This window comes from Colossoma macropomum, unplaced genomic scaffold (genome assembly GCF_904425465.1).
Source record: "Colossoma macropomum unplaced genomic scaffold, Colossoma_macropomum, whole genome shotgun sequence".
In the NCBI taxonomy this organism is placed as follows: Eukaryota; Metazoa; Chordata; class Actinopteri; order Characiformes; family Serrasalmidae; genus Colossoma; species Colossoma macropomum.
In genome coordinates, this window is record NW_023494806.1 from 14,438,679 (window position 1) to 14,465,786 (window position 27,108).

At 38.5% G+C, this 27,108-nt stretch overlaps 3 protein-coding genes across 7 annotated transcripts; 1 reads left to right on the forward strand and 2 right to left on the reverse strand.

Annotated features, from left to right (window-relative positions):
• Positions 1 to 3,375: 3,375 nt before the first annotated feature.
• On the reverse strand, positions 3,376 to 17,190 carry LOC118827344 (long-chain-fatty-acid--CoA ligase ACSBG2-like). 4 transcript variants are annotated; one of them, XM_036598666.1, is made up of 15 exons: positions 17,000 to 17,190; positions 15,327 to 15,423; positions 14,909 to 15,189; positions 14,053 to 14,324; positions 12,125 to 12,213; positions 11,854 to 11,974; positions 11,163 to 11,243; positions 10,754 to 10,903; positions 10,328 to 10,495; positions 9,645 to 9,826; positions 8,843 to 9,076; positions 7,822 to 8,039; positions 6,798 to 6,937; positions 5,842 to 6,085; positions 3,376 to 4,862 (listed from the first exon to the last, which is right to left on the reverse strand). In XM_036598666.1, the coding sequence occupies exons 2-15, from the start codon at positions 15,344 to 15,346 to the stop codon at positions 4,786 to 4,788; spliced, it is 2,277 nt and encodes a 758-aa protein (XP_036454559.1). In that variant the 5' UTR covers positions 15,347 to 15,423; positions 17,000 to 17,190; the 3' UTR covers positions 3,376 to 4,785. The 4 variants fall into 4 exon arrangements, with proteins under 4 accessions (XP_036454559.1, XP_036454561.1, XP_036454558.1 ...); XM_036598668.1 differs by lacking the exon at positions 17,000 to 17,190 and adding an exon at positions 15,733 to 15,752; XM_036598665.1 differs by lacking the exon at positions 17,000 to 17,190 and adding an exon at positions 15,529 to 15,641.
• A 1,623-nt stretch (positions 17,191 to 18,813) lies between these two features.
• Positions 18,814 to 21,402, reverse strand: hint2 (histidine triad nucleotide binding protein 2). Of its 2 annotated transcripts, none has more exons than XM_036598673.1 (5): positions 21,261 to 21,402; positions 20,935 to 21,075; positions 20,116 to 20,220; positions 19,956 to 20,028; positions 18,814 to 19,840 (listed from the first exon to the last, which is right to left on the reverse strand). In XM_036598673.1, the coding sequence occupies exons 1-5, from the start codon at positions 21,339 to 21,341 to the stop codon at positions 19,749 to 19,751; spliced, it is 492 nt and encodes a 163-aa protein (XP_036454566.1). In that variant the 5' UTR covers positions 21,342 to 21,402; the 3' UTR covers positions 18,814 to 19,748. The 2 variants fall into 2 exon arrangements, with proteins under 2 accessions (XP_036454566.1, XP_036454565.1); XM_036598672.1 differs by having other exon boundaries at positions 21,216 to 21,402.
• A 1,132-nt stretch (positions 21,403 to 22,534) lies between these two features.
• Positions 22,535 to 26,796, forward strand: mrps30 (mitochondrial ribosomal protein S30). Its single transcript, XM_036598671.1, has 5 exons — positions 22,535 to 23,125; positions 24,250 to 24,395; positions 24,610 to 24,715; positions 25,157 to 25,333; positions 26,123 to 26,796. Exons 1-5 carry the CDS (start codon positions 22,552 to 22,554, stop codon positions 26,386 to 26,388), a joined length of 1,269 nt encoding a protein of 422 aa, XP_036454564.1. The 5' UTR covers positions 22,535 to 22,551; the 3' UTR covers positions 26,389 to 26,796.
• The last annotated feature ends 312 nt before the right edge of the window (positions 26,797 to 27,108 follow it).

Below are 27,108 nucleotides of genomic sequence, written 5' to 3' on the forward strand. Positions count from 1 at the left end.
AAATACCATTTAGCCAAGCTGAGTGTGTTTTATTTGTGACGCAGAACATAGATTTTACCAAAATAAAGTGTTGAAATTGTATAACTATCAGGACCTATAAGTAAGTTAGGTTAGACAGAATTAGTATTGGAATCGATACTTTGTATCGGCCGATACTAAAGGATCAGGTGTCTGTATCAGTATCGGAAGGGAAAAAGTGGTATCGGTGCATCTCTATTTGGCAGATTTGTTTAGAAAGTGAAAAAACAAAGCTGCAACTAAACAACTGGCACCTAAGAAGTAGCAGATTGCTGCACAGCCTTTTGCATGATGCATCTTCACTATAAAACAGATCAACTTTAGTTGTGGACAGAATGCTGTTGTTGGTACTCTAAAGATTGTTCCGACATCAGTTTGGGGTCATAGATTGAAAAGGCTGTCAAGATGTCATAAGATTCACAAAAGCAGCACCATTATCTGATAAAGTTCTTCAGCTCAAGGTAAAGTAGATCACATTCACTTGGTCAACAACAGGGTTTTAAATGTAATCTCATGGAGTTCTGATGGACCATGCGTAGAGTAAACATACACAGTGAATCTTCAGCCTTCAATCTAAATCTTCATTCAGTCATTCTAAAACTTTAAAACTAAACCTTGTGAAAACTCACAGGGATACAGTTCAAGACTAAAGTAGCGGAAGAATCATAATCTAGAGATTTGTTCGAGTTAGGCCTGTCTGGAAGGATCTAAAGCTCGTAACCTGTGGAAGTTGGACTAGTGACCACTAAGGGGCGGCAGCACATAATTTCCTGTCTTGGCATGATTCAACAGTAGCACATTTACAGACACTGAAGTGAGCCATTTCATGAAAAGAACAATTTGAGTCCACAACAATGCATAAGAGACAAAAATAATTTGACACAAACAAATGTTTACAGAGGAGGGAAAGTCTGTGTTAAGATCAACATGTAATAGAAACTAGGGAGGATATAAAATATAGAGGAAAACAAAATCAAACTAGCACGACCATTTGGAAATGAACCATAAAGTCTGTGAAGGCTTTCAGCCATACAAGTAATTTGATACTAGTAGTAATACTAGTTGTACAACTCTGTAGTACCAGTAGTATTACAACATTCGAACATTTGAATTGTATTCCATGCCAACTCAGCTATACTTTGGGTTTACCTGAGGGAAGAAATCATGCACAAACTTCTATTTAAATCATATGACCATGCAAAAATGTAACTTAATTATTGAGTTGAACCACTTTTTTTTTGGGGGGGGGGAATACTTCGTTTTAGTGCAGCTGGAACTGAGCAGAAAATAAATCTGATATTATATACAACATTGAGAATAATATTTTATATTAAATCAACTATTTTCATGTTCATGACTATTCTAAATTTGCATTTGCAATGCTCCAGAAAGTCTTTTCCCTTTTTTTTTTAGGTACTATAGTCCTTCATTTCTTGCTGTTGGTAGATCTGTTCAGAATCTCTACCAGAGGCACCCGAAAAGTATCCTGTCTCACTGACCATCACATGTTTTCTACATTCTATCAGGAAACAGCTTAAAAGTTATGAGAATATCAGGAGACTGCACTTCAGCCAGTGCAGCCCAATCTTATAAGTGTCAGTAACACCAGCAGAACCTGATATATATATATATATATATACATATACATATATATATATATATATATATATATATATATATATATACATATACATATATATATATTGTACAGCAAAATTGTATGTCTCGCATCAGTTAGTGTATTAGTAACCATTTCACATAATAGCTTCAGATGTCTGGTTCCTATCACCACCACTGTGAACAATTCTGACTCCGTAAGTTTCTCTAGAACAGAACATTTCACATTAAACCACTCTGAACAACTATATTTACATATTAACCATTTAATTATGCAGAACTTAAAAAATAAATTGGTGGAATTCATCTTTTAATTTTTCAGCTCAGTTGTCCCTCTGTACAGAATCAACTCGATTTTTTATTGGACACTTTTTCTTTAAAATACATTAGCCTCCTTAAGTGATATGACAAATTGCCTTTTACAGTGTCTGCTGTCCGTATAGTGAATCACTATCACACAATCAAGGTTACAATTTTACAATCATTCATAATTCATCTGGTCAAAGCTGCCTCTGTTTCCGTGCACTGTGTTAATTAGCTGTTAGCTATTTGCTGTTAGCTGCACAACCAGCAATTAGTACTATGTAGATTCCCCATTTTCCTTTCAAACGAGGTCATAAAGACACGAAGTACGAAACTCAGTCTATTGCCTTTTCTGTCTGTAGTTCCACTGCAGATTATGATCAGAGGGCATTTGTGTCCATAACTGCAAGTTAGCACATTGGCTAATCAACAGAACCATAACCAGAGTATTGAGAAAGAGGATTTATGAGGCAACTCATCTTTTGCAACTGTGTGTTGCCTTGGAGATCCTGAAAGATTTGCTCATACTTTTGCCAGATTTGTAACAAAAAATGATACATATCAATAACTGAGTGTAACTGATTGTCTACTCTTGCTCTAGAGGCAGCTAATGTTTTTACATTGAGCTCAATTTAGATGTAACAAAGAAGTTCAGGGTAAAAAAGGTGTCTAGCATTGCAGTAAACATGCTAATTGATAATTAACCCTCCTTACCATATAATTGTATTCAATTAAAAAAGCTCCTGTCTGATATGTTCTACTTCTGGTTTTAATGCATCAAAACTGGTGCAAAACATGTTCTACCTGCAGCCAAACTGCACGTTTAATTACAACGGAATATAAAAATGATTAATGATTTACACGTTCACACACTTCTCCTCACCACTGTGTTACTCTTGTGTTACCTTTAAGCCATTCTTTATCTTAGTCTTCCAAGTACAAAGGTGAAGGCTGATGTGGATTTCCTTCCTTCAAGCAGATGCAGGTATTTCAAGTGTTAAGGACAGTTTTAAAGACAGTCCATTTGCTCCTTCATTCTAATACTGTAACATGACACTAATAATTTTGTCTTAATGTGAAAGCAACATGTGAAACCCGAGCAACACTAATCCTAGTTATGCTGTAAATGCATAAAGAATGAAGGAGAACCTCTTTTATGGAGGGATTATAAACCTGAGACTGGTTCTGCAGTTAAAGACAAACAACTCAAGTAGAAGAACACAATATAATCTAGTTTCTTTATGTAGTGTTTAATCCTGAAAGCGCAGTCTGGTCTGTTGTAGTGTGCAGGCTATCCTGCAGTGGAAGATGTCCCAGTAAGCATGAGAACCACTCCTTCATCTTTATCTGTTAACATTTATTCATTCATTAGCATTCATTTCTGTTCATTCAGTCTTAAAAAAAGGAAAACATTAAAAAAAACGATCACTTATTTAATGTACATGTCCATCTTCAATTTATTTTAAGAATTGTTGTTTTGTTGTTAAGAGATAAACATTTTCATAAATATCTATATCCTCTACAGAACAGAAGAGACATATGTCTGCACATTCTGTGAAAAACATGTGAACAAGCGACTGCAAACCATATCTGAGAAATCATAGCATTGCTTGAACTGCACAACATATTTAATGTGGACTACGCATAGCACTTTTGCTTTTGAACTGTGACTAGAGAAACGCGGTCACTCCTGAGGCTGTTTTCTTACTGCACTACTTTGAGACGCTTAACTGTCACACGGAGCAAATTTGATGTCCTATTAGATTCCTTACATCTCAGTCAAACAGCAAGTCTGAGCTCAGATCAGCTGTAAGTGCAGAAATGGCTAACAATAAACTTCAGCTAATGAGTTAGCATGACTTCAATAATAACACATTCTAGATTTTATCTGTAGGTTTTGAGTGATATAAACCTACCTATAGTTTCATATGTAGTGTAATCATTTATCAAATAGCCAACAGTGGCAGTTATCAAGTGACATAAGACAATATTAAAGCACTTTGGTCCAGCAGTTAAATTAGCAAATGTTTGCTATAGATACAACATAGTTAACACAGATTAGTGCAATGTTGTGGGTGCCAGCTATGGCTATGATTGAGCCCATTATGTACAAAAAGTGCTTTCATCATTAAGTGCTATGTACACACACTGACAGCTGAACAGCGTTCTGTTAGCTGTCTGTGAGATGGAGTGAGCAAAACCTGATACGTTTGAGCAACTCAAACCTAACTAGACAGGGATGTATTTGTCCAGTTTACCACACTCTTAAAGGAGCAGTGTGTAATATTTAGTGGCATCCAGTGATGAAGTTGCAGATTGCAACCAAGTGCCCCTCCTTCACCATCTTCTTTCCAAGCATCTAGTAGTAGTACTATGGTGGCCTTATGTTTTCTGCTGTCGTGTGTCCTGATTTCGTTTTGTTCTTCAGGTTTTCGCTTCTTTGATGGTGAGGATTCACCCTCCCTTGCTTTTTCTTGTGCTAAATAATAAGTATGATCCTCCATTTCTCAAAATTTGGTTTCTCAAACTTCTCACGATACAACATGGTTGGCCAACACCAGCAGCCACTTCAATGCAAAAACGTGAAAGGCACTCTCTAGAGCCAGTATTTGGTTTGTCCACTCTGGGCTACTGTTGAAACATGGCAGGACAACATGTTGGAAGAGGACCGCTACGGTATAGATATGAAGGGCTCATTCTAAGCTAACAAAAACACAATGACTCATTGTTATAGGTAATTATACACTAATGAAAACATGGTTTTGTATACTAGATTCCATTTCTGCCAAAGATGCCCCTAATTCTTACACACTGCACCTTCAGGTTAAAGTCCAACATTATGATGGTTTATTCCCCATAAAACTTGTCAATTTCTTCTTTGTACATTTTTGTGACAACTGGCCTCTTGAGCTTCATAGTGGGACCTAGTAAAAAAAAAAAAAGAATCAGTGAGTGATTCCTACTAAAATAAACATTTTACGCTCAGTCACTGCTTTCAATAGTATAAAACAAATTGTGTTGAAGACATTTACTAAGTAATACATTTCAGACCTAACTGTGTCTTGATGGCAAAGAAAAAGAAACAGATCCTTGACCAAATCAAGCCTTATCTCTAACTCAAAACAGAGATAAACAAACTGATGTCTCTTATTTTGGACTCATATCCACTGGACAAGACATTTAAGCTTGGAACAGTTAAAGGTAAAGAAGGAAGAGGACAGGCAGCAACAACATATATGGAGACAATTAGAGGAATTCTCTGAATTAAGCAGAGAATACAAGATATTTCAGAGAAACACAACTGTATTTGCTTGCCAGGAGCCAGAATTGATTTAGCAGTATGTAGTAATAGTAGTAGTAGTAGTAATAATAATAATAATAATAATAATAATAATAATGGCAATAACAACAACAACAACAACAACAACAACAACTCCACTACAAATTAACCTTTTTTCTTCACTGTGGTATATATAGAATCACCATGTTTCAGTTGATCTACGTTTTGCAGTTTGCTACTTCCTAAAAGGTGAATATGTATAGAAACTTTTTTTAGACTGTTACATTCTTTCACATATTTTCACAGTAAAGTATTTTCAGTATACTTTTGTCTAACAGCGTTTCTGCGTCAGTGAAATTCTCCTTCTATTTCAGTCTCACTCTTGGGTTACAGTTCAGTAAATGCCTTCTTTAAACAACAGTGAGGGCGTTTTGGCAAGTATAATGTTTACACCAAGCGTACTTTTAGATAAAACACCCTGTTTGTTACTAGAATAACAAACTGCAGAGACGCCAGCGCAACCTAAGTTGAGGCATATTGTTACAAAATATGCTTCTGTTATTTAATATTCACAGGCTCAGTCGTACACATTTTTGAATAGAAAACATGAAAAAAAACCTTACCAAGCTCCCCCCCAGATATGGAGAAGTCCTGCGGTAGGAGAATCCACTTCTGAACCCTCTGAGCGTTGGAAGTGGCCTTGGCGTTGACTTTGTCTACACCTTCCTGGATGGCTTTGTAAATGGCTGGCTCTTTGTTGTTGATGATTTCAGACACTTTGCTGGCGGTGACTCCATGTTGCTGGCAAAACTGCACAGCCAGTGGGCTCAGCTTATCTGTGGGATCTCCGTTCTCATCAACCTGACACTGAGGAATACAAGATGTTTTACTTCATTATTTGAAAATCTCTAGCAAAATAACTCCAAAAACTTTGGCTTCAATCTTGTAAATAATAGTGTTTGGCCTTTTGCCTTAGTAATACAGTACTGTGCAGATGTCAGTGACCACTTATTTAATTTCCACGTTAAGTTACTTATTTTCAGGAGACATTTCTGAGGAAATGAGACAGAAGACAATCCAAGTGAGTTTCCAAAACTGGAGCTCAAAAAAATATTAAAAGATACAAAGAAAACTGGACTCCTAACAACTGAGCTAAAATTAAAGAGCTAAATTAAAAATAAATGAGGGGTAGTCTCTGACCTTTGCTCAGTACTGTATTTAATCCAGAATGCTACTACTGTACCCCTAGTGTTCAGTTACTATTAGCATTTTTGTTGAAGCAATCCTTTGAAAGTACACTGCATTCCTCAATGATTCTTTGATTGGACGTACCATTCTACAAAAATCTCAGTGGTACAGAATCTTTATATTATATAGAAGCTTTTTTAATCCTTTGAAATGGTTCTTTACACTCGCGCATCTCACTTTTAAAAAAAGATATCTTTAAAAGGACCATCCAGTTATAGGATCTTCAAAGAAACAAAAGTGGTTCTTCTATGTAATGCTTCAAAGAACCCCTCTCAGCACCTTTATTTTTAAAGATGTAAAGCTGTAAAGGGCAAATGGTGGACTGCCTTACTTTCAGAGTGAGAAGCATGGACAGGAATTTCTTTCTGTCTCCCACTAACATGGCATTGCTAATGATGGACACTTCCTCTTTAAGAGCATCCTCGATGGGGACTGGCGGGATGTTCTCTCCTCCAGCAGTGATGATCAGTTCTATGAAATACATACAACAAACATTTTGAGTTTCAGTGTATTCCTGCTCCTTCGTTTCTAAATGATAAGCTAGCAGCAATTTACTACCATTTTTCTATCATCCAAGTTTATCTCAAGTTTATCTTGCCTGTGTGTTTTGTATAAAACTGGCAGAAAAGCCTAAACACATAGTTTATAGGTCAAGAGCGTGGAAAAATGCAAAATGCACTTCTCTTCTTCATGCATATGTATTTGAATGAGGATTGTGCAAAAAAAAAGTGTGAGGATTGTGCAGAAAATTGGCAGGCTTCTTGGATCTGTGGCTAATTACATATTCTGCTCAATTTACTAACGTTTGAGCAACTTGCAGTGGTCAGTTTTACATGTATTTTGCTTTTAAAATGACTTCTAACATCAAGGATAAGTTTACCATGTTTCAAAGGACTGTTAGTAGGAGATTTAATCTGACAATGGTAGCCTTGATAATATGCTCAAACAATATTTACCAAAAGAAACATTATTTCAGAGCTCAGGATCAGAAGTATGTTTATGAAAAGGTGCAGAACAAAATGCGCTATGATGTAGCAGCAATACACGCAAGCTTTATGTGTTTATGTGGAATGCTTTAGGGGGAAAGAACTTTATTTATCAACACAGCTGTGTCTTTATCATTAAACTTTGATTTTACTTTTGTTTCGAGCTTGTTGACAGTTCTGTTGTTTCACTGTGCCTTGTGTGTGCAGTAGGTAGGCTGTCCTATGGGCGCTTTATGGTCCTATGTAAGTCAAACATTAGTAAACTTAATCTTTATTTCAGACACACTCAATACTATCACCTGTCTCTTCTTGTCAGTCTAGTCTTTGAGCCTCTTAATGAATTTCTTATTGCTTTAGACTAAAACCTACCTTTTATTCTGCCTGTAATGTACAGGAAGCCATTTTTATCGTGCTTTCCAAGGTCTCCTGAGTGCAGCCAGCCTTCTGAGTCCAGCGCCTCCTCGGTTTTGTCAGGCATGTTCAGGTAGCCCATGAAAACATGCCGCCCCCAGAAGCAAACTTCCCCATTTCCGTCAGCATCTGGCTTGACCAGCTTGGTTTTGCAGCCTGGTATCACCTTACCGCAGCTGTAGGATCATACTGGAATTGTGAATCCACATCCTGGATACACTTGTTTGTTGTGGATCAATCTGTGAATCTACCATTTGGTCTTAAACTCATGTTTTCGGTAACACTTTACTGAAGTGTTCATAAGGTACATGACACCTACAAGTTCATCATGAACTGACAAATATTTATAAAGGCTAGTTGTAATAGGCGTCGTCTATTATTAAGGCTGTTTTTATCAAATTTGACATAATACTTATATCAGGTGACCTATTTTTCTGACACTGGGTCGGGTCATGACCCTTTGTGACACGGCTGAAATCGTATAACTACTAAAACGAAACTCACATTACTTAAGGGCCTCAGAAATGCACACCTGGCCTGAATGGCAAGTTATGTCATATTATTAGCATTATGCCACTGTGACATACACTGAGCTAGAAACTCTATGTCATTACACCCGAGACAAAACCTAAAATTAGAAAAAAACAAGTCATCTTACATAGATGTTATGTGAACTTCATCATCAGAGCTGTCAAGTGCATCCTTCATAACAAAGACGTCTATTGGAATAAGCTTTTATAAATGTTTAAGTAGGTGTATGTCATGAAGGGGTTATGTAGGTGTCATGTAGCCTAATAAACACTGCCCTGCAGTATACTGTTACCTGCTTTTCTCTATTTGTTATGATAAAGCTCTTGTCAATGACTCTTAGCTGCACAAGACCAGACAGGCAACACCTATGCTAACTTAAAACAATGTACAATGTAAAACCCAAACCAAAAACAATATGCAGTCACTACAGAAAGAGAACAGAGCTGACCTCATGATCTGGAAACAGTTGGTGCAGGACATGGTGTGTGGTCCCGTGCTCTCACTCATGCCATACCCCTCAAGCAATTGAATGTTGAGGCTCATGAAGTACTCCAGCGTGTCCTTGGTGATGGGAGCAGCGCCTGTGAAATAGAGCCTACAGCGGTCCAACCCAAGAGCAGCGCGCACTCTCTTGAAGACCAGATTATTAGCCAGCGTGAAGCCCCAGGGCACAGAGGGATCCCTGGGAAACAAAGCACAGGAGCATTTAGCCATTCAGATTCAGCTTTGAGTAATAATAATTTATTTATGTAGAGTAGGTGCTCACAAAGTGGCCTTAATGGGGAGATTAAAACTAAATATAACAACATATAAATAAAGACAAGTCTGCTATATCTGAAAATGAAAGACATAAAACATATTTTTAAAAAGCACAATAGCACTTTAAAGGGCTCACATCATGGAAATTGGAAATATTATGAAAATTTCCTCAGTTGGCAACATGAAGCATTCACTCCCCAGTCCATACAGCCCAGATACTAATAATAAGCAGCAAAAACGGTTCATTTTCAACTCATTGTTTTTGTGACACATTTATATTATAGCTGCTTATTCAGCCAATAGCAGTTTAGCCCTGAATTTAAACTGCTTTAGGCTGAAATCTAAACTAGTTCTGAATCTATGAACTACTAATTTGTCTAAAGCCGTGGCCACCAACCCTGGGAGCACACAGGGTAGCATGTTAAAAGCAGACAGGTACTAAACTCTGCAGGAAAGTAGATCTCCAGGAGGAGTGTTGGTAGAATACACACCCATTCATGGCATTATAGCTGGCCTGAAGTCCTATACCCTTGGCCCAAGCAGCAATTTTTTGCTTCATGACGGAAGAATTTGCACCGACGGCTTTCATCGCTTCCTGCATCTTCTCCCACACGCGTGGAACTCCCAGAAAGGCCGTAGGCCGCACTTCTCTCAGAGTGTGGGCCAAAGAACCCTAGAGAAGCACAATATCCAGGTTCTAATTATTACAGCACATAACCATCAGTAATAAACTTACAGTATGATATTTATACATGCAGACTTAAATAGGCTTCTTCATCACGTCTCAAGATGCATATTTTTATCAGGATATAATAATCAGAACTATTAATTACCAAGCAATCACAGTAAGAGTCTAACCAAAGCCAGTGAATTACGCCACTGTTACTGCTTTCTGTCTAAAATTAAATGCTCTTAAATGGTTCCAAGCTTAGAAACTTTCCATATTGTCTCTAAGCCTCTAAGTCTCTAAGCATTTAAAAAAGGTGCTTCATACTCAAACATCTCATTAACAAAATGGCCCTTTAGTGAACCATATCACTGAAGGGTTCTTTAGGGAACCAAAGGTGTTTCTTCTATGGCATCAATTTAAAGAATCCTTTTGTTTTCTTTCATTTTATTTTTGTTGTCAGGAAGAAAAACATCAGACTACTTCATAAATGAAGACAGCGCTAACCTTCAGTGCATCTGGTTCTGCAAAGTAGGTAGTTCCAGCAAACTTCAAGGAGATCCACATGTCGTTGATCTGGGCTGCCACATGACTGAGGGGCAGGTAGCTCACCAAAGACGCCTCTGCCATGTTCACACTGGCCATAAGACCCGCTGCATTCGAGAGCCATGTGATCTGACCAGAGAAGGGCAAAAAGGTGGCATTTGTATTGATTAACCTTGAGCTACTATTTTTAACATGGCCTAGAACATCTAACCAAGTTTCACTTTTATATAGCTTTTTTGTGAAAGTCCAACTCACTAAATACACAGATTTCTTCACAGGTGTCTAATCGACCTATTCTAATGTCAATACTAACAATGTGATGTAAAAGGCCAGTTCGATACTCTTTAATAAAAACCCTGTTTATTTCAGGGTCACAAATTAACTCACATTATCATGACTGAGCATGACTCCTTTTGGGTTTCCCGTAGTTCCAGAGGTGTAGATAAGAGAGCAGCATTCGTTAGCCTTTTGGCTTTTAATCACTTCATCCAACTCAGCATCTGAAACCCCTTCACCAAGCTTCATAAACTCAGCCCACTGAAAAAACAGATCACATTTAAAAATGTCTTCACACTGGGGCAGCCATTAATTAAGCCATCTCATATATTAAAATGAAATCCCACCCCTACTTTTTCAGTCTGTCTGCATACTTGCCAAAAGTTGACAAGGTTAAAACCAGGAAGAACACTTATTATCTTTGTCCTGGCTTGAAGGTCAAAGCCTTTTATGATATAAAGGCAGACAATCAAAAACAAGTTTTGGTGGAACTGCCCTATAATTAGAGGTGGAGGCCTACCGTATACACATTTGGTATTTTCTTCTCCAGTTCACCCTTGTATTGAATAATTGCCTTCAAATGTGGAAGCTGGTCTTTCACCTAAAGTAGAAAAAAGAAAACAGCAACTTTAAAGAGACACTTTGGCCAAAATAAAAAATATAATAATTGTATTATTGTAATAATACAATTATTACAATAATCAATTGTAATAATTAATAATTGTAAAAATATAATAATTGTATATAATAATTGCCACATCTGTTGTAAATGTGTCTACTCGTCTCCTACAGCAATGCCGCAGTTATCTCTACAGTGATATGTTCAAGTTTAAAGAGTAGGCAAACCCTCTTTTGATGATGTGTGGCAGTTAACTACCTTCAAATCATTACAATGGAGAGAACTGATTACTCGAATGACAGAAATGACTCGCTAGATTAGAAGATTAGATGAGGCTGTGGAAAATAATGCTGACGAATGCTGCATAACACAACAAGTAACATAATAAACTGAGTTAAGGCTGGAAGGGTTGCTAAGAAACAGAAGGCATCATGGATTTGATTGTCTTAATTGTTAGGGAGATTTTTCAGAGTGAGAACTGCACCTCTTCACATCATGTAACACTTGTAGATTTGTGAAATGGGGCCCAGTAGCAGGTCTTTCAAACTAATTAATGTATCTAACTAATGTAATTAAGGCATCAGTTATCTACCTGGAGGATTTTCACAAGCTGCTTGTTGTTTTCCACAACCAAAACGTTGGCTTCACTGTTATGAGCTACATACTGGCAGGCTTCTGGAGAGTTGGTAGTGTAGATTCCAGTAGCGAGTCCTCTGGAGAACAAACAGTGATCAGATCTTGTATACTTTTACCATTGATTACATCATGCAGTTTCCTCATTTTTTAACCTGCTTAACCTGCAAATCACTATAGATAAGAATGAACATAGAACATTAAATATATAAACAGAATTTCCAAAATACCCTGCCATGATACAGGCAATGTTTGCGATGAACCACTCAGGAGAATTGAAGCCCAGAATACCGACTCCATGGAAACGTTCCAACCCCAACTACAGATACAAATACAGGACAAACACATGCTAAGTGTGCACACACACCTTGTTACATATACAGATATATACAGATAACAGGCATATATATAGATGATATTTTCGGTCGTATTTAGATAGACTAAACTATTCTGTGTCAAACTGGAGATTTGAACACTCCATACCCAAAGCAGGCAATAAAGTCTGGAATCTAATATAGTGTTTATACAACTGTAATGTCATTTCTAAGGTATGTCCTACATATAATTACAACCCCATTTCTAAAAAAGTTGGGATGCTGTGAAAAATGTAAGTAAAAACAAAATGGAATGATGTGCACATCATTCAAATCCTACATTTAATTGAAAATGCTTCAAAGACAACATATCAAATGTTAAACTGAGAAGTTTAATTGTTTTTTGAAAACATTTGTCCATTTTAAATTTGATGCCAACAACGCATTTCAAAAACGTTGGGACGGGGGCAACAAAAGGCTGGTAAAGTTGTGTAATGCTGAAAAAACACCTGGTGGTTAATTGGCAACAGGTCAAGGACATGGCTGGGTATAAAATGAGCATCCCAGAGAGGCTGATCTTTCAGAAGTAAAGATGAGGAGGAGGGGTTCACCACTCTGTGAAAGACTACACAATCAAAATGTGCAACAATTCAAGAATAACGTTTCTCAACATAAAATAGCAAAGAACGTTTGCTTTTCATGATCTATGGTACATAATATCATCAAAAGATTCTGAGAATCTGGAGAAATCTCTGTACGCAAGGGACAAGGCCAAAAACCAGAACTGTTGAGCAGCTGAAATTCTATGTTAGGCAAAAATGGGAAGAGATTTCACTTTCAAAAGTATAGCAATTGGTCTCCTCAGGTCCCAAACCTTTTTTAAAGAAGAGGTGATGAAGTGGTAAACATGCCCCCGTCCTAACTTTTTTGGAACGTGCTGTTGGCCTTAAATTCAAAATGGGCATATATTTGAAAAAAAAAACAATGAAAATTCTCAGTTTCAACATTTGACTTGTTATCTTTGTACTATTTTCGATTAAATATAGGGTTTAAATGATTTGCACATCATCGAATTTTGTTTTTTTTTACATTTTGCACAGCGTCTCAACTTTCTTGGAAATGGGGTTGTATGTATGTATCATTATGTTCATCATACCTGGCATAAAAAGCAACCTCATAGAAAGCAACTGAGCTTAACAGCTTTCTATAAACAGAAATAAGAAAGTCTAAGAATAAAAAAGGAGTTTTGGTGAAGCATCATCATCCAAAGCATGTATTTGATAGGTATCAGACTACTATACTATTAAAAGAAAAGGTGCCAAAAAAGGTTCCGTGGAGCAAAGCCAGAAGAACCACTTTTATCTAAAGAACTGCGCTGGGTTTCCCAAAAGCATCTAAGCACAAAGATGATTCTTACATGGTAGAGCGAGCCTCACAGTGAACACAGTGAACATTTTCTACTAGTTATGATGATCTTAACTTAAAGATCCTTTTTGGAAACCTGGCCCTGGTTGGTTCTTCAAAGCTGTGACTCTCAAACAGGTCCTCAAGGACCCCCAGTTGATCCACATTTTTGCTCCATCCCCATATGTTACCAGTAGGGTTGGAGCAAACATTGGACCATCTGTGGCTCCCTGAGGACCACTTTGAGAACCACTGCTTTAAAGAACCATTTTTGGGAATCGGATGTGTGTGTATAAAGAACTGTTTTAAATTTTAAAGAACTTCCACACAATATAGATGCACTTTGCTAATAGTTTGAGAGGCTGACAAAATTACATGCACCCCGTCTCTATGCAAATTTATGCATATACGTAAATATATATGTATATCAATCTAAGTACCTTGAGAAAGCTCTTGGCTGCCATTCGGCACTGCTGTTGGTATTCCGTGTAGGTCAATGTGAGCCAGACGCCGTCTTTCTTCCACCGGAGGGCTGGGTGATCGGCAAATTTATCCACTGTGTCCTGGAACATCTGATGGACTGTGAGTGGAGGCTCAGAGCCTGGACCTGACTCAGCCATCTTCAGCTTCACTGCCTTCTCCCGTTCAGCGCTCCAGTATTGCTCGGCCGGAGCCAGGCAGACATCACCTGTAACTGGGATAGGTGCTTCCTCTGGTGTCCCAGGACAACAGTGAGGACAAAGAGTCAGCATGATTAGTAAGGTTTTTGAGAAATGCAATAAAATAGGGTCAAAAATGAAGCTTATGAAGTCTTTCAAGGTGACACAGTATCCTTCCATCTATCCTTCCATTCAGCCATTACACTGACTGTTTCATGGACTCAAGCAATTCTAAAGAACTGGACACCTAACTAGAAAGAAGATAGCCTAGGTTACTGACAGGCTATCAAATGTCAAATTGCACCAATCATGTTTCTGTTTGTGAAAAGAAATATGGTAATTGCTGCTTGAAAGCCAAAGTAGGAAAAGAAACAGTCCCCTTGTGGTGAAACAAACAAGATTAGTCAAATTATGGAACTGAATCTTACATATTAATGGGACTGTACAGTTCTGCAGTTCAAATATATCTACCTCCAGAATTATACACTAGCCAATACAACCAACCCACTAGCAGTTCAGATACCATGGGTATCTAACCTAGATCTTGTTCTAAGACAAGGTCAGTGCTTGCTTGCTACTGACCTTGAAATGCAACAGATTAAAGCCACATCCTTCAGCGGAAATCATCTGATCTTACCTGTGATCTTGCTGGCTCCTCCTGAAGCCTTCACAGCCTCTTCAAAACTCCCAGGAGATGCCCCCTCAAATGTGACGGTAAAATCCGACAGCGATAAACCTTTCACCTCTTCTGAAAGCTCAGCATCTGCATCTACAGATGGACTGTCAATCCCAGAATCATCTGCTGAGGAGACCTCCTGTACCTTGCTGCCCATGTGGTTCATGTTATCGTTAGCAATTACAGAAGTTAGACACCTGCCGTTAAGCTGTGCTTTTATAGGGCCAGATACCTTTGGGAAACTAGTAGGAGAGCAACAAAAGAACATGAACACCAATGCCTACTTGGAGACAAACACGTGACATCTAATCCATGTTATTTCTTTAGTTGTTGTTAAGCAGGAATGAGAAGACAAAAGCTACACTGGGATTGAACATACCTCTCAGCATTATTTTCCATGGCGTGAATTCCCTTGGAATGGTAGTTGAAACACCCACAATCACTGACAGATATCACGTGAAGTTCTTAACAAATTCCTAAAAACAGAGAAGAAAAGCAACAATAATAATAATAATAATAATAATAATAAAAAGAATAATAATAAGAAAAAAAATGAGATTAAATAAGTAGTTAGCACAGACTTAATTTTTAGAATGGGTTATTAAGATTGACTAGACGCAGAGCTCCCTGCACCGTAATATATCCCCATTAAGTCCCCAAAACTAGTTCTCTGAACTCAACTGGTACCCTTTATATGAGACCATGATCTTGCAACACACTGAAAGTCTGTGTTAAACGTGCCAATAACAAGTCTGGATTTGAAGAGTGATGAAAGCAGGTGATACCTGGAACAGTATGTTTTAAAGTCAACAGACTGCCTTTCATCCATATCTTCTTACCGAATCACCATTCAGCGTGAAGGACAGAAGACTTAAAGTGATGAGACTGTTTAAAAGTAGTTCATCTTCATGTTGTACTTCGTTCATGATAAACATAATCCCTAACCTCTGGTGCCATCTAGGGTAGCCTATAGCTAATGCAATTCAACAAGACCAGGAGTGTTTATTATGAAGCATAGTATTTGACTATGCTTCAGATAGTGAAGGTTCATTTTTTTTACAATTGGTTTAGTGACTAAATCCCAGCGTAGTGGGTCTCTAACCCACTTTAGTATCATCAATGAAAGAGGCCAAAAGGACAAGGTTCATAGTTACAACACTGGTGTGGCAACATGTAGGCCTGGGTCTGCACTCAAGTGAACCTTTACACACAGTTACGCAAAAACTGGCAAACTAGCCCGTGCCTTGGACCACATAACGTGTGAGCAAAGTAAACTAAAATATCAGAAGTGTAATTATACAAATAGCCCTCTTAGGTTTCTTGGCTGCCCCATCATCTTTTGATGATGCAAGACGATGAAAGATGTTACAGATCTATTCCTTCATGTACATTTATGTTAATCATACGGCCAGCGGACTGCACTGGCACACCTGGTATGATATTCTCAAAGCATCTCCATGCAAGAGTGGCACACAGTGACTGATGTCTGTAAAGAGTGTAGCAAGTCTGATCCTGGATCTGCTGTGCTATTCTGAGATTGATTGTGAATATCACCCCTGGAAACCAGGCAAACCAGAACCTCTACAACATCCCTGAAGCCAAAATACAGAGCAAAAACAACCAGCTTTGGCTTTGATTTCTAAGTGCAGTGATATCTGACATGGCCTGAATCACATCATGACCCCTCTTATCAGTGCCAAGTTTATTGCTTGGCCATCTGAAGAAAACAAGCTCATTTCTTAAGGACTTTTATTGTTTGTTTCCTACTATAGCAACCTGCTGGCACTATACTTGAGACTATTTATACTAACACTAGTGATTAGGACGTAAACATATGATATGACATATCTGTTATTATCATCATAACCTCACGTACATACAAATTTAATATTTTCGAGGACATGCTGTTTCCTATTTATTATAAACGTACTATTTATTATTTTCTGTGAATGACTTTCCCTTAACCAAGCAAAGTCTAGCCTACCTCTATGTAAAAACGTAATGTACCTACGATCCCAGCTGTGAACATTAAATTTAAGATGCGCTACTTACAGGTAGTACAGTAGGCAGACGTTTTTGCTTTATCTTGAAATATAGTGGCTCTTCGTTTTGTTCGTTGACTCCAAGCTATGTGAGCTGTGCTCTTTATTCACGTTCAGCCTCCGAAGTTCAGGAGAAAGACTGTGAAAAGATCACAGTTCCTTTCGAAGCCACAACCAATTCAGGACTAATACAACGTGTCACGTGAAACAGGTAATAACGATGAACCTGGGTGTGAATGTAGGGGGCCTTCATTTTTTTCCCAACCGTATTCCGCCATGGCCCGCCTCCTGCATTTCGATTGGCTAATAGTGGATCACGACCAGTCATCCTACACGAGGATTGGCTCGAGTTTTACACTCACAAGCCTCAGCCAAATATCCACGGAGCTTAAACTTATGAATATTGCTCGGTAAGCAGACCTCTATGTTTTATTTAATTTATTAATTTATTTATTTTGCTTATTAATGTTATTTTTTTGTACTTGCTTGTATCTTGTATTTGCTGTCTGTGCTCAGTTTGTGTTCTGTAAATAATTATACACCGCACTGTTACTGTTTGTGAAGAATAAAAAAACAAACAAGCAAATAAACCGTATCAGTCATATTATGAAAAAATAAATAAATAAATAAATAAATAAATAATTCCATGGTGCAATATCATTTGACCTTCAGGGATTCTTTGGTAAAAGCACAAGGGTGTTCATCAATTCATCAAACTTCCTGCATCCAGGATAAACGTGTACTCATTTACATGTTATTTCAATGTTACACTTCCTATTTATTTAGGCCTCTGGCTATTTTTAACAGTACTCAGAATTGACATTTACATCCTGAATCCATTTTAACTGATTATATGCATATAACTTCACATCTTGAAACAAATCCATACAAAGTCATCATGCTATTTGAGATTAAGATAATCAATAAATACTATAAATATTGATCCTATTTATCTGCAAGAAGTGTTGTGTAAGACAGATATGCATTAAAGAGGAAACACCCATATGCTGATAAAACTGCTGTTACATAGTGCAGCCTTGAGCTGATCAGAAGATTATTCCTTTTGGAGTTTACAGTTTATATAAGTTAGTTTATATAGTTTATATAAAACTCAAGTAATGTATACATTTAAATTGTGCTGAAGTTTATTTTCAGCCACAATAGACTCCATTCCAGTATTTGGAAGTATTAGAGGTATTTTGTGTTAATGGCCTCTTTTTTCTACTTTTCTGTGATGGACATTGGAAAATCTGGTCAGGACAGTAGGGCTATATTTGACAGCCTGCTCTAAACCTGGCAGTTTAGCAAACAACGATGAAAAGTCCAGTTACTATAAACAGAACCTTACATGACAGTGTTGTCCGAATCCTACTTATCAAGGTCACCTGATCACACCACCACTTTAATTTGAAATCTGGTTCAGCAGGTTATGAATTGAATGTCAAATAAGCTAGACACTCTGTCTAGCTTGTCTGGACTCCATGCTATTTTTGGATTACTGGATGCACTACAGTTTCTGTGGGCACAGGAGTGCATGTAACTGGTAATGCCCACTATTCAGCTAGAAAAACATAACTGACGGGAGTAAATGCTGCCACCTATTACCACCCACACCAAAACCGCCAGACTCTGGAAAAGAGCAGAAAAGTGTAAAAGCCTATGTAACCTCTACTGGGCACATTTATCAGTTATCAATGTAATAGTGCTCATACTGTTAGCAAACAATACCTCAGTGGTAAAATTGGTGTATAGACCTGTATGTGTGGCAGAGGACTGTGGGTGTCCACAACAAAGGAAGAAGGAAGACAAAAGCCCAGGACATCAGAAACAACAGGCTAGAATACACATTTAATGCAGCTTCAACTGGATCTTCAGATTTTTTGTTGCTGTTTGGGGATGACTAAATGTCTGATCCACACCTAAAGCTACTACAGTTTGCAGAAGCAAGATATAACTGCTGTCATATGTAAACCTTGTATCTCTGAAAAAGGCACATTTATCAAAGAAACAGGAAAGAAGTTTTCTTAATTTTACTGTATGCTAATGTAACAAGATTTTATTCCATGTACTTTGGGAACAATTTATCACAAAATGTTCACAATACATATGACAGCTGACAGTAATATTGTAAAGAAAAAATAAAAAACAGAAAGTTGTTACTGAATGTGGACATGAAGTCCACACACTAGACTGCACTGAAAAAGTGTCTAACAAAGTTTGGATAAGAGAAGAACCAATTTTGGTTCCATAAAGAACATTTTCTTTAAATCAAATAACCAATACTATTTATTTCAGCATGATTCAGTTTCCTAGATATGTATTAGGCCTAGTCTTGGACTTAACTGCAGTGTTAACTGAAAATCAACTTTGGAAATTCTGCTTTGGCTAGGCTTAGCCTTAATCTGGGTCTGGGAAACTGGCCCATGTTTTCTGTGATACAATAAAGTCATTTGAAACAGTTTAAGCAGTGGAAATGCGAAGGACAAAAATGGCCTGGAGTAAATATATGGAAATTTTACTGCTGTCAAAAATTATTTACACTCTTAGTGTCTTTATTACCTATTTTTGAGGTTCCTTTCTTTATTGCTATTGAGTTATATTGGCCAGAAGATAAGTTTTTCCAACTAAACTGGTATTCCTCCTTGTATTCTCATCTCTATTTTGTCGTTCCTGATTCACTTAACTCTGAATTCATTTACTTGTGATTAATTAATAATCACCACTGCTAAATAATACAGAACATTTGCCAAATGGTCCATCTATCCTGGAGGCCACTGCATCTGTCGCCCTCCAAGCACATGGATGTGTAGGTGGTATACAGACTGAGCCCCATGTTTTCCGTCATTAATCACTGCAATGAATACACACATTCTGTTAGCTTACATTTATTAGATGTATTTGTAAATGTAGGCCAAAATGTAAAAATATTATGCAAATGAATGATCAATTCGGTTATTAAAACATACCAATTCGGTATCCTTCACCCAATCCCTCTTTCTTTGCAAGGTTTTTAGCAACCACCAAAAGGTGACCAAGGAGCTGCAGAGGAAAATATTAGCATATTGAGATTCTCCTCAGAGTGAGATAACACAACATAATGAGGGAAGAGAAAGCAGAGAGACAAACCAGTGCATCATCATCATGTGCTTCACTGATCCTTGGAATGGGAATCCTTGGAATAACCAGAAAATGCACAGGGGCCTGGGGACTGATGTCTCTGAAAGCTAGACACTGAAAGAAATGTTACAGCAATCAGCATCATTGGAATGCACTTCACTGCAGCTTGCATCACTGGGTTCACAAGTTTAACAGATGGTAATACTCCAAATGCACTCTACTCCTGATTTCCATAGGAGTTAGTCTTACATATATGGCCTAATGCATTTATTACACCTCCTTGTTTCTACACTCTTTGTCCATGTTATCAATTCCACTTACCATATAGGTGCACTTTGTACTTCTTCAACTACAGACTGTAGTCCATCTGTTTCTGTCTATTTCTGTTAGCCTCCTTTCACCCTGTTCTTCATTAATCAGGACCCCCAAAGGACAACCAGAGAGCAGGTATCATTTGGGTGGTGGATCACTGGCTGGATATTTTTGGTTGGTGGACTATTCTCAGTCCAGCAGTGACAATGAGGTGTTTAAAAACTCCAGCAGCACTGCTGTGTCTGATCCACTCGTACCAGCACAACACACAGTAACACACCACCTTCCACCATCCATAATACCTGCTCTGTGGTGGTCCTGACCATTGAAGTACATGGAAAGGGGGCTAACCAAGTATGCAGAACAACAGACTACAGTCTGTAATTGTAGAACTATAAAATGTACCTTTAATAGTAAGTGGAGCTGATAAAATCTTGAAAGGTACTCTGATATTTACTGAGGGTCTGTCCACAGTTTATATGGTTATATATGTTTCTGTAGCAAACAAAAAATCACCTTGTCATCCTCAAAAAATACATCTGCAGGAATACTTTTATCAATGATTTTGGAGAATATAGTTGGTGCAGGACTGCCATATTTCTTGCTGGCTTCCTCGGCCAAGCGCACTTCGTCATTATGTGTAGACATGCAGTGTTTCTAAAAAAGACAGATAGACAAAAGAAAGAAAGAAAGAAAGAAACAAGCTACATTTATCAAACCAGGAACGCTGAAGACTTTGACCTTATGCTGCTCACCAAGTTAGGCTACAAGCAGAATTAGCTTGCTAACTCGCTAACCTGAACGCACATAACCCCCTCACAAAACTGGAGTAATATAAACACCTGCACGATCACAGCACGGCGGTCTAAACTGGAGACAAAAGCCAGCCAACGTCGGGTGTGTAAAACAGTCCTCGCTGTCATTGCAGCACTTTACTAACGTTTCACTCCAGAGAAGCGTCCGTTCACTCCGCGCATGCGCTGTTCTGGCGATACAGCTCAGTGCAGGAGAAACAGCCCTAGAGCCAGTTTACGGAACAGCACCACGTGGGGACCACCAGTTTAGTCCTGAGGGGCAATGACACATATAATCATTTCGATCAAATGTCACGTAGTACTAAGGTTAATACACTCATATCAGCACTGATGCTTTAAAAATATCCTTACGGGCGTTAAAACTCTCTGTGATTTCCACGGTGCAGTATGTGGACATCAACAACTATCTGAAATCCTTTCCGTTAGTATGAAATAAACTGACAGTTCAGTGGAGTATCAAAGACACGTTGTATGGAGGACGTAACGTACTAATAAATAAATAAATAAATAAATAAATAAATAAGTAGCAGAAAATTATAAATGAATGAATGAATGAATAAGTAAATAAATAAATAGCAGAAAAGTATAAATAAATAAATAAATAATTTGGAAATTCTCAAAACGGAAATGAAATAAATTCGTGAATAAATAAATGGCAGAAAAGTGATGATAATAAATAAATAAATAAAAAAACAGATAGATAGATAGATAGGTAGATAGGTAGATAGATAGATAGATATATAGATAGATAGACTGGTGGAATAAACGCAGAAATAAATAAATGGGGAAATAAATAAAAGCAGAAATAAATAAAATATAATTCTTCATCAATCTGAAGAATCCTTTCATGATGCAAAGAACCTTTTAATCATGCAAAGGGTTCTTTGGGTGTTCATGGCTCTATATAGAACCATTTTCTTTACTAAAAAACCCTTGAAGAGCCATCATTTTTAGTGTGTATATTACAATTTATTAATATAATTTATACAAAAAATGCCAGAAGAGCACAGGTTTCAGGTTTTCATAAAGATTTTGAACACTTCACATCTTTGATAAATTTACAAAATAAGGGTCTAACTCTTTTGCATCTTACACACTCATAGTACTTTGCCAATAATATAATTAAATCACATAAAAATATTCATGAATTATTTTCCATCACACTGTCGTAATTTCTCACAGTGCTGTATAGTGAAGTCACCCGTGGTCGTGCTTTGAACGTTAGCAAGTGTTCCTCCGAGTCAGCAGGGGGCAGTATTTCCAAACAGTATCGTTGATATCAACATGTGCAGGAGCGGAGGAGGAAACGAGGGAAATCATGGCTGCCTGCAGCAGGCTGCCCTTGCAGCGGTTTCTCTCAGCGCAGTCTCCGCGCCTGCTTTCCAGCAGAAATGTCCAGGCGGAGAGCGCCGCTCCGGGGCCGCTGTACCCGCCGGTCTTACCGTCTCGGAGCGCTAAGAGTAAGTCTGCGAAGAGGCGCGTGCTGCTGGAGTTCTACGAGCAGCTGCGCGGAGCGGAGCCTCAGGAGAAGATCCGAGCGCTCACGCGCATCCAGAGGATGAAGTATGTCGTTTATCCGCAGACGTTCGCTCAGGGAGCGGATCGGTGGTACCAGCATTTCACCAAAACTGCGTACCTGCCCGGACTTCCCGACAGATTCACCGGCGAAGCTGAGCCCCATCAGGAGCTGGAGTTAGAGGACGCTGCGCTCTCCGAGCTGCGCTCGCTGGTGTGCAGCGCTCTCCTGCAGGAGAACTGGCACATGAAGAAGGGCAGGACGTTCATTCACGAAGAGCAGAAACAATTTGTTAGGCCCTTTGTGACCAATATAGTGTCTGGGCTTGTTAATTCTTTGGCCAGGACAAATCCTGTGCTACGTCTGTCAAGCTTAGGTCAGTCTACGGGTTTCTCATGGTTTTAATAGAGTTGATCAGTATGACAAAATACATCGTTATTCTGATAAATTATGTCACAGTACAATACAGTGTGCTTTTCCGAATATATTGTGCATATTGTCAGTTTCATTATAAGAGAGCAAAATTAGTCTATTTAACTGGATCTACTGCAGCACAGTAGGTCAAATACTGAATAAAAATCATTGTATTCACAGTTTTTGATTGTATTTTTAAAAATTGTAGCACTACTGGTTCTTTTTTCTCTGTTCCAACTGATCAGCTGCCCAAAAAACTAATAAATATGGTGGCATATTGTATATTTAAAAATCTTCTTGAACTGTCGGTTCTAATATAGGACCATTCAGTTCCACTCCTGGAGGCTGTCCAGCACAGTTTGGTGACTTCCCTGCTCAAACATATGAGCACAATGTGTCAAACCTGCTCTTCCAAATTCAAGGGATAGTTTGTTCACCTTTGCAGCAGTAACAGCCTCAACTCTTCTAGGAACACTACACTAGATGAACATACTGGAACATGGCTGTGAGGATTTGATTGCATTCAGCCACAAGATCATTAGTGAGGCCAGGTACTGATGTTGGATTAGTTCTGGATCGCAAACTCCACTCCAACTCCTCCCAAAGGTATTGGATGGAGCTCCATCACTCCTAAGAATCCTGAGAGTGCATGTCTGCTGCTCCACAGCCTGATGCTGGGGGGCTTTATACCTCTAGCTAAGGCTTGGCAATGGACATGGTGACATTAGGCTCATGTGCAGCTGTTTCAGAGTGTCCCATTCTATTGGCAGTGCTTTTCTATGGAGAATGTATAAGCTGTGTGTGCAGTTGAACACCTGTGTCAGCAGTGGGTGCACCTTAAAGTAGCTGGATTCAATAATTCAGGATGTCCCAGTACTTTTGGCAAAAGTTTACCTGTTACTTGCCAGCTTTAGTATTGATATTTGAGCGGGGAAATTGCCAAACTCTGCTGGCCTGATACGTCCACGCTCATAGATGGAACTGATACATTCCTGTTACATTAATTTTCTAGCTATAGAATGTTGAAATGCTGAGACAGACCTGTCAGGTCTTTAAACAGTAAACATAACCTGCTTTGCTTTGCAGATTTTGACCCTCAGGTCAATTTTTACTGGGTGCATGGAGAGAGGACTATTCCAAGAGGACACAGAAGTGGTAGAGTTGAGCCACAAAGGTTTCAAATTGATGACAAACCTCACAGCCAAATAAGGATACCACACCAACTACCTGAGGTATGCATTTTCAGAAGAGTTTGTCCAGAACTGTCACTGTTTTTCAGCTGTTTTTTCGAAAGTCCATTGACTGAAGCCAGTGTCAGTACAAATGCAATGGCAGAAGATCATCTAAACGCTGCAAGATGTAGCAGTAAAAACACCACGTTCATTATAAGATACACTGTGTCTTTGAATATGCGTTCGATGGGATGCTATTTATATTTTCTTGTAGTTTGTGCCACTCGAGGCAGAAATATCTGCTGAAGTCCCAGTAATCCAACTTGTTCCTGACCGCCTCCCGTTGTTTCGAAGACAGTATGACAACAACATCTATATAGGTTTGTAAGAATTCTGTGATCATAAGTAATGAAGATGCTGCTTATGATATTTCACATTAAGATTTTGTCATTTGGAAAAGCTTCAGTAGCTGCACAGAAAACAGGTTTAATTAATCAGCATTAATAAGATGGGATCAAGCTGTAGATCAGGGGTGTCAGACAGGGTTCCTTCCAGGCCACAGAACTGCACAGATTAGTGTTTTCCCTTGTCTGATGTTGTTGCTAAGAAACAGCTGAGTTCAATCGGGTATGTTTAATGAGGGGGAATGCTAAAGTCTGCAGAGCTGTAGTCTACAAGGAATCCAGTGTGGCACCCCTGCTGTGGATGAAATGTCTTTTCTTTTAGGTATGCATGTGTTTATGATACACATCTGTGGATTGTTTAAAAAAATCATTTTCTGCTCTGCTGTAATCCATAAATATGGTTTAAATCCCCCATAGGTGCTAAACTGGAAGACCCATGCCGCTACGGTCACACACAGTTCCATATGGTCCCTGATAAGTTCCGCAGGGACAAACTGAACAAGAAAAACCTTCCTGGACACATCGAGGTGTTTTTGAGAGCCAACGCTATTGCAAGCCTCTATGCATGGACGGGAGCACAAGCCATGTATCAGGGTGAGTTTATACAGATCTTAGATCTTATATTTTTCATTACGCTTTACGGTTTGTCAAACAGTGCTAACATGGCATCCAAAGAATGAAAGCAAATACTACCAGTTCTAGTGTGATGTGATGAGAATTTGCAACACATTGTTTCTCGATATTTGGCCATAATAACACTGTTTGGCACTGTGCTTTAAAAATTTCTGGAGTAGGTAAATGAAATGACGCCCATAAAACTAAGTAATGAGGATGCGTCAAAGCATTAAGAGTTGCACTCTGTTATTAAGGTTGTGGTCTGTTATGTGTTTTAGTCTGATAAATTTCCCAGATGCTTCTTCTGATGAGTGGATTCAGTAAACTTATTGCTCACACAGGTGTGCACAAATGAAAAAAGCATTTGCTTGGAGAATAGAATATTTTGAAGCAGCTGTCCACAAACCTGAGATGACCATGCACGTCTAATGCGTCAGCTGAAGTGGGTCTTCAGTGGGTTTTTTGTTGGATGTATGGCTTTAGGAAAAACTTTTTAATATAAAACTTTTACATGACCCGGTGGTTCTTTTAATCTGAAACCTCTTTTAACCTGAAATGATCCTGCTTCCAATGGCCCTGGTTATAAGGCTGTGATGAGAACCTCAATAGCGCAATCATGTGATGCCTGCTGCAGAGTTAAGCTCATTATAGTCATTACCATAATTTTTTTTTTCATTTTTCTCTCCAGAAAACCTTTTTTGTCACCTTTACTTTTAGGAGTACCTCTGGCATAACTAACCCTAGATATCTCCTCTGTGTTCTCTTCAGGGTTCTGGAGTGAGCAGGATGTGTCCAGGCCGTTTGTGTCCCAGGCCGTCATCACTGATGGTCAGTATTTCTCCTTCTTCTGCTATCAGCTCAACACACTGGCCCTCAGCTCGTTCTCCACCCCCAACAACCCCCGCAAGAACCTGTGCTGGGGCACAGAGAGCCTGCGCCTCTACGAGAGGATCACAGATGGAGACGTGATTGGCTGGGATGACAGTGTGCTCAAGCTGCTTGTGCAGTTTCTGCTTAACAAGCCACAAAATTAAACCAAGGGACACTCATGTATGGAAAGGTGGTAGAATGCTTTCTGTTAAGGGTAAATAAATGTATTAAATGCCACTGCCTGTTGCGCTTGGCCTTATTTAAGTTTATGCATATGGTTACATTTAATGTGTAGACCAGTGGTTCTCAGACTTCCTCACGGCCAGACAGTCCAGGACCGGTTTGAGAACCAAACTTAAACTGCCTCTTTGTCACAGCAAAGTTGAATGCCAAAATAATGTTATGCCCATAAATATGTAGTATTTCCTCTTTTAAAAATTCTAGGAACAGTAATTTTCTTGAACCTTTCAGAGGTGTTCTGAACATGTGTAGAACATACATAAGGTTTTGACAAAGCTTAAGACTGCACTTTAATTTTTCCTCTGCAATGCATAAAGACATTGAGAAAGAGATTTTCTTTCTTTGCATTTATTATGCTTATACTCCACAAATGCATACAACCACTGCCATATCCATTATTAATTGCTCACTTTCCATAGCTCAAAAATATTAATATATTTTAATGTAATAATATTAATATTGATAATATTATTGCCGAGTAGCAAATATTACAAATTGTTTTTTGGAGGCACAGCTGTCATGCTGGTAATTTTAAGTTGCTTGACAGTACAGAATGTGGAAAAACAAAAGCCATAATCCTGTACAGGAATGACTTTTTAGGGTAGTTGTTCCCAAAATCAGTCCTGCGGATGCCATGCTCTGCA